Source organism: Kryptolebias marmoratus, linkage group LG14, assembly GCF_001649575.2.
Source record: "Kryptolebias marmoratus isolate JLee-2015 linkage group LG14, ASM164957v2, whole genome shotgun sequence".
NCBI classification, from domain to species: domain Eukaryota; kingdom Metazoa; phylum Chordata; class Actinopteri; order Cyprinodontiformes; family Rivulidae; genus Kryptolebias; species Kryptolebias marmoratus.
The window spans coordinates 26836340-26845656 of NC_051443.1; the positions used below are offsets into that span (position 1 = coordinate 26836340).

The 9317-nt window shown below is 53.2% G+C and overlaps 2 protein-coding genes across 5 annotated transcripts in view; one reads left to right on the forward strand and one right to left on the reverse strand.

Moving 5' to 3' along the window:
• The window catches only part of smyd1a (SET and MYND domain containing 1a), a 6742-nt gene extending 4084 nt beyond the window's left edge, over positions 1-2658 (forward strand). The window contains exons 3-10 of one of the 2 annotated variants that reach the window (XM_017440145.3): positions 295-508; positions 589-719; positions 798-836; positions 1154-1340; positions 1416-1508; positions 1582-1745; positions 2225-2393; positions 2467-2658. In XM_017440145.3, the coding sequence (XP_017295634.1) occupies positions 295-508; positions 589-719; positions 798-836; positions 1154-1340; positions 1416-1508; positions 1582-1745; positions 2225-2393; positions 2467-2592 (1123 nt within the window). In that variant the 3' untranslated portion in view covers positions 2593-2658. Of the gene's footprint in view, positions 1-294; positions 509-588; positions 720-797; positions 837-1153; positions 1509-1581; positions 1746-2224; positions 2394-2466 lie in introns of both variants that reach the window. The other variant, XM_025002519.2, reaches the window with a different exon arrangement.
• A 604-nt stretch (positions 2659-3262) lies between these two features.
• The window catches only part of dqx1 (DEAQ box RNA-dependent ATPase 1), an 8116-nt gene continuing 2061 nt past the window's right edge, over positions 3263-9317 (reverse strand). For 2 of the 3 annotated variants that reach the window (XM_017440142.3, XM_017440141.3), the window contains exons 2-12: positions 8536-8903; positions 7534-7727; positions 7045-7459; positions 6208-6456; positions 6037-6136; positions 5706-5864; positions 5400-5591; positions 5199-5324; positions 4935-5125; positions 4457-4647; positions 3263-4002 (exon numbers count right to left, since the gene is read on the reverse strand). In XM_017440142.3, coding sequence (XP_017295631.1) covers positions 3795-4002; positions 4457-4647; positions 4935-5125; positions 5199-5324; positions 5400-5591; positions 5706-5864; positions 6037-6136; positions 6208-6456; positions 7045-7459; positions 7534-7727; positions 8536-8871 — 2361 coding nt within the window. In that variant the 5' untranslated portion in view covers positions 8872-8903 and the 3' untranslated portion in view covers positions 3263-3794. The remainder of the gene's footprint in view (positions 4003-4456; positions 4648-4934; positions 5126-5198; positions 5325-5399; positions 5592-5705; positions 5865-6036; positions 6137-6207; positions 6457-7044; positions 7460-7533; positions 7728-8535; positions 8904-9317) is intronic. The other variant, XM_037979348.1, reaches the window with a different exon arrangement.

Sequence of the window (9317 nt, forward strand, 5' to 3'; positions counted from 1 at the left end):
AGATGAAGGGATGAAGAGATGAAGGGATGAATGGATGAAGAGATGAAGGGATGAGGGGATGAAGAGATGAAGGGATGAGGGGATGAAGAGATGAAGGGATGAATGGACGAAGGGATGAGGGGATGAAGAGATGAAGGGATGAATGGATGAATGAATGGGTTTATTCAGAAAACTGTATTTTTATCACCCTCTGCCAGAAGAACAGCCTGATATCTGAGTTGTTCTCTTATATCTCTTGTTGGGCAAACTGACCTGCGGTTCTGGGCGGTTCTGACCCGACTCGCCCGTCTGCAGCCTGGCAGCTCGGATGATGTGGCGCAGGAAGAAGGACCAGGGTCTGGCCTCAGACGGGCAGTTAGTGGCTGCAGACCTGCTGCAGGACCACCTGGGGGATCTGCCTGAAGAAGAGCTGAAGAAGCTCCAGAGCGACGTGGACAACCTGCTGAAGTTCTGCTCCATCGCAGCCAAGCACCACTCCGTGGAGGACATCCGTCACATCTTCGGTGTGGTCAGTGTCGCCTCCAGGATTCCTGTGGGTGGAGGAGGTGGAGGAGCAGCCGACCCTGACCTTTCTGTCCGTCTCTGCAGATCAGATGTAACAGACTTCCTCTGACCGATCAGAGAGGTCGGCAGGACGTCGGTTGGGGCGTTTTTCCCAGTCTGAGCCTCGTCAACCACGACTGCTGGCCCAACTGCGCCGTCACCTTCAACCACGGGAAGTAGGTGTTGAACACGCAGGAAACGGCTGGAAGGACTCCTACATCTGTCAGTCTGACTTTAATGTTTGTCTTCTGCAGCCAATCAGCTGTGAGTTCTGCTCTTCACTCCAAGATGAGGTACGTGTTCCAGATGTTTCCCTCAGAACATCACTTACATCAGGGGGTCCTGGTCCTGGTCCTGGTCCTCAGGGCCTCCATCCTGCAGGTTTTACTTGTTCCTCTGCTCCAACACACCTGATCTGAATCACTGGGTGATTAACAGGCTTCTGCAGAACAGGAAGAGGTGATTTAACCGTGAACCAGGTGTGTTGGAGCAGAGAAACATCTAACCCCCCCCCCCACCGACTTATATGATGCTGTAAACACAAACCTCCTGACCCAAACAGTCAGAGGAGCCGGTGGGAAACATACAATAAAGACTTCATCTTTCCCAGGATGGAGCTGCGAGCTCTGAGGAAGATCTCCGAGGGCGAGGAGCTGACCTTCGGCTACGTGGACCTCCTGAACCTGTCGGCTGATCGCCAGCAGCAGCTGAAGGAGCGTTTCCACTTCGACTGCAGCTGCCAGCGCTGCAGCCAGCACGCCGGCGATGACCTGATGTCAGCGGCGGCAGAAAGCAAGGTCAGTGGGCAAACATGGCCGTCTGTACAACAACCTGAAGCTTTGGTTCATGAAGTCTTTGTGTTGGACCCTCAGCCTCCGGCTGATAAGGTCAAAGAGGTGACGGCCTTCAGCAAGGAGAGTCTGCAGAAGATTGAAAAAGCTGGAACCGATGGAGATTACAGAGAGGTGAGCCACGGTGTTCCTCTGCTGTTCTGCTCCTCTTTACCTTCTCCTGAACGTCTCCTCCGTCGCCCCCCAGGCGCTGAAGCTGAGCCACGAGTGTCTGGAGAAGCAGGAGAACGTTTTGGCCGACACGCACCTGCTCAGGCTCCGGGTGTTCGGCGTGGCCACCGAGGCGCTGTCGCACCTGAAGAAGTTTTCTGAGGCTGCAGAGGTCGCCCGCAGGATGGTGGAGGGATACGAGTGAGTGAGGGGGCTTCACAACACAGGAAACACTCGGGTTCAACAGAACTTAGATTTAAGTATGACGTCAGAAAACCAGCCCCACTGTGAAGCACGGCAGAGGTAGCATCATACTGTAATGGTGTTTTACTGTCACGAAGGCAGAGACTGTTTGGAAATTAAAACAGACTAAAATCACATCTGATGTTGTTTTAAATGAAAAGTTTCTTGAACAAACAAAAAGAACAAAAACCGGTTTGGATCCTGACTCAGTGTTTACACGGACCCATGACCCGTTTCACACCACACCCACTGTGAAGCACGGCAGTGGCAGCATCAGGCTGTCATGAGATAAGAAAATATATTTGGTGCAGGAAGCAGCTGATCCTGAAGCTTCTGAGAAATAAATTCACTGAAAGGTTCCAAGAGAACCGGTTTGGACCCGGGTCACTCAGGGTCAAACTGACCCGTCTGACCCCGCCCCTCTTCCTTCTCGACAGGAAGTTGTTGCAGCCCAACAACGCCCAGCTGGGGATGGCCATGATGAAGGCAGGGGTCGTCCACTGGCACGCGGGGCAGGTGGAGGCGGGGCATAACCTGATCTGTAAGGCGTACCGGATCCTGATGGCGACCCACGGACCGAACCACTCCGTCACCAAAGACCTGGAGGTATTTATCCCCGCCGGAGCTGCTCGCTCCCGGACAGCACGCCCACGCTAACCTCCCTCCACTTTGCTTCCAGGCCATGCGGTCGCAGACGGAGAAGGAGCTGAAGATGCTGAAGGAGATCGATGCTGGGAAGAAGCAGCCGATGGCCGCCAGCAGCTCTGCTGAAGAAACAGCTAAAGGTTTCCTCCGCAAGCAGTAAAACCCAAAACTATCAATGTTATAATGAGCCAAGACTCTACAATAAAACTGAGTTATCTCCAACAAAGACTGGGTTGGTTTGTTGTAGAGGAGAGAATAATGACTTCAGCCTGCAGAACCCGGAGGTTCTGAGGTTCTCCAGAACTTCTGCAGGTCCGTCAGAGGCTGAATGTTCAACAGCTTCATTACTGGGTCATATCAGAGGACTGGTAGATGTGTGAGAATCTGATCTGAGGGGCAGAAGAAAAACATCTAAAACCTGCAGGACAGGAGGTTCTGACCACCAGAACCGGAGAACCACAGGTCCACAGAAGGCAGACAAACCGGGTCTGAACGCAGAACGATCCTGAAGTTCACTGAAGAGGCTGAAACTGAAAGGTTAAAGAAGCAGAACACCAGCTAAAACATCAGAACCACAGCTAGAAGCTAACTAAAGCTAAAAGTAGCACAAGACCAGAACCAGTAGCTGAAGCTGATTTCAAAGATGTCTTCGTGTATTTCTGTGAGAAAAATATCTGTGAATAAAGTTAAAAATGTTGAAAAGTATAAAGGTTACAAAAAATAAAAGTCCCAGCAGCCATCAGCTGAACGAGCCGAAGGTTTATGAACGGCTAAAACAGGACAAAGTCTGCAGAAGGAGAGACGTTTTCAGAAGAATGCTGACTCAGCTGAAACTTTGAACAGGAAGGTTTTCATCAGAAACTCATTTTATTCTGTAAGAAAAAGGAAGAGGGCCGAAGGACAAGCTTAGAAAAGCCAAACATTCAGCGCAGCGTGGCGTCATCCTGAGGTTTATTCACGCTCTGATGCTGTTTATTACTTTCAGCTGAAGTTTTACTAAAACATGACGCCATGTTTATTTTACCTTCATGTCTCACGACTGCGTCCGATTTAAAGTAAACTTAAATTCATAACTTACCACAAACACAGAACAACTCATTAAATAAGAGTTTCAATGAATCTTTAAATAAAAACAGAAAAAGTGTGAACGTCTTCCACAGTCGATGTGCAGGGAGAAAATGATGCCACGCCCACTGTGAAGCACGGCGGCGGCAGCATCATGGTGTCATAGTGTTCTACGTCAGCAGAGGCAGAGAAAGATTTATGTTTTTCAGCTGAAATCCAAGAATAACTGATAAAAGTACCGACACTCCAACCAAACCAGGAAGTGACAGCCTGAGAAGCTCCGCCTCCTCCTCCGTCTCATTGGACGGCACAGAGCTCGGTGCCGGACTGGTTCTGAGTCTCGGCTGTCCCGTCGGAGTCTTTCTGAGTCCTGCCGTGTCCCTGCGGTTCTGAGTCCAGCTCACCTGAGGGGGGCGCCACACTCTGTCGGAGCTCCATCAGCAGCTCCTTCCCGTCGCTCGCCGGCAGGTTTCCCAGGAAGTACTGCGGCGCCAGCTCCACCAGCCTGACAGGAAACAGGAAACGGTCATCGGTGCTGCAAACCACAGGTCTGACCACGTTACAGAGCAACAACTAACACAAAAAACATAAAACCAGCGTCATCGCCCGCTGTTAGCACCAGCTGTTAGCACCCGCTGTTAGCGCCAGCTGTTAGCGCCAGCTGTTAGCGCCAGCTGTTAGCGCCTGCTGTTAGCGCCAGCTGTTAGCGCCAGCTGTTAGCGCCAGCTGTTAGCGCCCGCTGTTAGCGCCCGCTGTTAGCGCCCGCTGTTAGCGCCCGCTGTTAGCACCCGCTGTTAGCACCAGCTGTTAGCACCAGCTGTTAGCACCAGCTGTTAGCACCAGCTGTTAGCACCCGCTGTTAGCGCCCGCTGTTAGCGCCAGCTGTTAGCACCAGCTGTTAGCGCCCGCTGTTAGCACCAGCTGTTAGCACCAGCTGTTAGCGTGATGGCTCTGCTCACATCTGGGGGTGGACCTCGGAGGCGATGCAGATGCAGTTATCGCTGGAGACGGTGAATTCGTGGTAGAGGACCCAGCCGGGGGGGCTGGGGCACGGCTGGAGGCAGCGGTAGGAGGAGAAGGGATGGAGGTGGGCCACGTGGCGATGAGTTATCAGGAGGTAGTTCCCTGCGCCGTCGACATCATGAGCCACCTGAGGAGATGAAAGGAGGAGGAGGGGTTCAGGTCTGAGATGTCAGGAGGCTGAAAATCTGACATCCATCATCCTTCCTCTCTACAGCCCAACAGGAAGTTAGGACTTCCTTTATGATAATCTATCGATGGCAGAGAGGCTCTTATTTTGAAACTCCAGGTTGCTCTGCTTTAAGCCCTGAATCCTCTGATTTGAGTCGGCCATTTTAAAGCTGCAGGATACAAACAGGAAAACTACAGCTACTTTCAGAAAACTTCAAAATAAAAGCTTAAAGCTCAGACTCTTACTCTGAGGAAGAAGCCTGAGATGAGTGCACGTTTAATATTCGTGCAGTTGTCCTGGCTTCCAAACGCCGGGGGGGAAACAGGAAGTTCTATCCTCTGCATCACCTCCAGAAGCTCCGCCCTGATCACCACCGCCAGCCGTAAGGCGGCGTGGCTGAGGAAGTTGGCTGAGCACCACGCCTCGTCCTGGTTATCTGCAACCAAACACAAACCTGTCTATGAGTAATCCACGACCCGTTCCAGACCTAACACCGAGTCTGAACGTACGCTCCACGAAGGCGTTATAAATGTTGATGAGGGTCATGTGATCGCCCTCTGCGTGCATCAGAGGACGCCACATGGCCGCAGCAGCTTCCTCTCTGTGGGCTTCTGCTGCCATCAGGCAGGAAGGAGCTGGAACGAGACAGAACCGTTAGAACCTGCAGACGGAACCAACAGACCATAACGTGAGCATCAGGAGGAGGTCACCTGTAAGCATGGCGGCGACAGTCAGCAGCTCGTCCACGCAGTCGTACTCGCAGGCGGCTATCAGAGACTTCGCCAGCGGCGGCTCCAGCGGCAGCTCCGACATGATGATTCCCACCTCCGACAGGTTCCCGTCATCGTCCAGCGCTGCCAGGTAATCCAGGTCCTCCAAGGCCTGCATCAGAGCCTCAGGAGCTGAGGGCAGAGACGGCCGCCAGCATGAGGACAGCCGGAGACAAACATCTGTACCTGCAGGACGCTTTGCAGGACGCTCTGCAGGACGCTCTGCAGGACGGCTCTGACACGTACCTGGTCTGTCCAAGAACTTGCACTGTCCCATGTCGGCGATGTCCAGCCTCTTCAGCAGCAGAACCAGGTGGCTGAGGTTCTCCTCAGTCACACCGGGACAGTGGGCCTCGTCCATGCCGTCCTCGTAGAGGGACTGAGGGTAGAGACGGAGACACAACCCTGAGGAGCAACCAGGAGGACAGAATCACAAACCTTCCTACAACCAGCCAGGACATCAGGACAACCCATCTGAAGGTCCACTTCAAGGACAGACCCCTCCCACTGACAGGTAACCATGGTAACCAGGTGTCATGATGCTCTGGCTGCTCAGTTTTAGCGAATGTTTGTCCACCTGGCAGCAGGCTGGTGATCCTCTGGGTCCTCATGTCCGCCTGATGTTTGCTGATCCTCCTCAGGACCTGGGAGCTCGCTCGGATCTGAGGGTTGTACACCTGGTGACGAGTAAAAGCAGGTGAGGTGTGTTCCATGTTTAAAGATGGAGGATGTCTCTGTCCTCACTCACAGCTTTGAGCTGGAGGCCCGAGTCAATGACGTAACGAACTCCTCGCAGGGAGAACGACGCCTCAGCCAGGGAGTCTGTGAGGATGACCCTGCGTCTCACGCCCGGCGCCGACGAGTCCGGCTCAGACTCGTACACCCTCTGGGTCAGACCACCCAGTCCGGCGTGGAGGGGGAGGAGCCTGAGCGGTCCGAGCTGAGGACTCAGAGCTACAGACTCGTTCTCCAGCAGAGCCAAACACTCGTCGATCTCCTGCAGCAAACAGGAAGAGAAGAACAAGTCCTGACCGAGTCCGAGTCTCAGGACTAAAGGTTTGGACAAATGTCCAAAGAGAGGAGACGATTCTGTTTAATAAAGAACCTGATCCTGACTGAACAGACGGGTGGAGTTCAGCCGAGAGAGGTTTTAAAAAGACAAATAATAATAATATTTGGGTTAAAACAGCAGATAAACAGGAATAAAGATCCTGTCTGAGTGAATAAAACTGAACATTTATGGATGGAGGAGGATGTTCCACAGAAATCAGCAGCTTTTCACACAGAAAGGAGGTGAAACTGAACTCAGAACCAGGACGGCCCGACCCGGTTTCCTTTGTTAAAAAACACAAAAACGACATGAAACCTGAAACAGAACAAAGCAGCTCAGGTTTCAGCTCAGAACAGATCCCAGCGTCACACCTGGAAATGGTCTACAGATGCGCAAAGATTTATTCACAACATATCGAACGATTTCCCCGTTAGTGGCTGTTTAAACATCAGCTGATCCTCGAGTCTCAGACGCCTCGGACGCCTCGGACGCCTCAGACTCGGATCTTAATCCCTATAAATAATAAATGCTGACCTGAGAACTGGACAGGAACACCATCACGTCTCCGTCCTCTCCTCGCCGGTGCAGATCCAGAACCATGTGACAGGAAGCGCCTGCCGGTTCCTTCCCTGCCGGCAGCTCCCTGTACAGGATCTCCACCCGGCCCGCAGACTTCCCGTCCTGGTCCGGGGGCTCGGGGAGGCCGTCCAGGCTGAGGTGAGGGACGGCGGGGCCGAGGAAGGCGGCGAGGCGGGGGGCGAGCGTGGGGTGGGACAGCAGGACCACCCGGAAGCTGTCGGGTCTCTGGCGGCAGACGTCGCAGAGCAGGCCGAGCAGCACGTCGGTGGGAACGGTGCGCTCCTGCAGCTCGTCCAGGATCACCACGCCGTACTGATGCAGCAGGGGGTCTGACATCATTTCCTCCAGCAGGAGGGCGTCGCTGACGAACCTGAGCAGGAACCGCAATCAGAACAGCGCCGTGCCAAAGGTTAACGTGAAGGTGCCGGGGGCGTGGCTTGTTACCTGAGTAAGGTGTCAGGTGTGCAGCTGTCGTCATGAGGAACCCTGTAGCCCACCTCCAGACCCAGACTCAGGTCCATCTCATCGGCCACACGGAGAGCCAGGCTCGCCGCCGCCACCGAGGACGGCTGCGAGCAGCACACCAGGCCGTGGGAGAACTCAAAGGACAGCGCAAACTCCACGCACCACTGAGGAACCTGCAGAGGGACCGGGAGAACGTCAGATGTTCTACAGCTAAAGAACAGGGGACAGGACCGGGAGAACGTTAAACATTAAAATGTCTTAAATTCCTACTACTAATGATAATTCTACTACTGATAGTACTACTAGCTTCTTCAGCTCCTGTTCTGCTCCCTTCAGCTTGTTCGGCTCTCTTCGGCTCCTGTCTGGCTCTAACAGTGAATCTTCTCTCAGGGTAAATGAACGAAGCGGACTCAGACGATGAAATGAAGGCAGAGTAAATATTTGTTCAGACTGTAAACAGCTGATCCTCCAAACTACTTTAAAACAAACATTTCATTTAAAACCTGCGTACGGAGACTAAAGCTGTCAAATATTCAGGCTGAAGTGTTCCTATAACCTCCAGGAGTTTAAAAGTTAAACCTCACTAACCTGCGAGGGAACTTTAAGACTTTTTATGAAGACATTAACAGCCGGAGGTCAAAGGTCAAAGGGAAGCCGTCCAGCTGTCAGCTGATGAAATCATGTGAGTCGACAGAATAAAGACAGAAGCTAAAAACAGATTCTGGTTCGTTTCTTAATTTAAGATCGTTTCCTGATATTATTGAGATTTAAGGCCTTTAATTTTTATTATTCTGTCAGAAAACCTGTGATTCTAAAAACTTCATCAGGAACAGCTGGATCCTTCATAAAGAAAGATCCTGGATCAGGAACCAGGTGGATTATCTGGTTCCTTCACAGGTGAGGTTCTATCAGGGTTGTGTTGTCCCTAACGGGTCACTTCCTGGTTACTTCCTGGTTACTTCCCAGTCACTTCCTGGTTACCTGGGTGCTTTTTCCCGACCCGCTGGGCGCGCTGAGCAGAACCAAGTTGTGGTTCTCCAGATGTTCCAGCAGGCTCTGCCTGAGGCTCCACGCAGGGAGCTGCTGCCTCTCCTCCAGGAGGGCGTAGTACCGCGAGGAGAAGGGTAAGCCATCGTACGGGTTCACCTCCAGGTCCCCCAGCCCTTCCTCCTCCTCTCCTCCTCCTCCTCCTCTTCCTCCTTCATCGTCCAGGTCCCCGGACAGCAGGGAGGACACGGACAGGGAGTCCAGGGCTGGGGAGGGTCTCAGCTGGGAGCTGGAGGAGGAGCTGGGAGCTTCAGGTGGAGGGGAGGACATTATCAGCAGGTTGGAGGAGGAGCTGAGTTCACCTGCACAGGTAAGAACATGGAAACATATCGTCACCCAACAATCTGCTGAAACAGGTGGAAGCAGGTAAACAGTCGACTCCAGCATCTACGAGATGTTCCTGAACAACAGGTTGATCCATGGAGGTCCAACTTCACAGCTTTCAGGATCTGCTGCTGACGGGTCGGAGCCAGATACCACAGGACCTTCAGGAGGTCCACGGGAGACCTGCAGAGGTCCACAGGACCTTCAGGAGGTCCACGGGAGACCTGCAGAGGTCCACAGGAGACCCTCAGAGGTCCACGGGAGACCTGCAGAGGTCCACAGGACCTTCAGGAGGTCCACGGGAGACCTGCAGAGGTCCACGGGAGACCCTCAGAGGTCCACGGGAGACCCTCAGAGGTCCACAGGACCTTCAGGAGGTCCACGGGAGACCC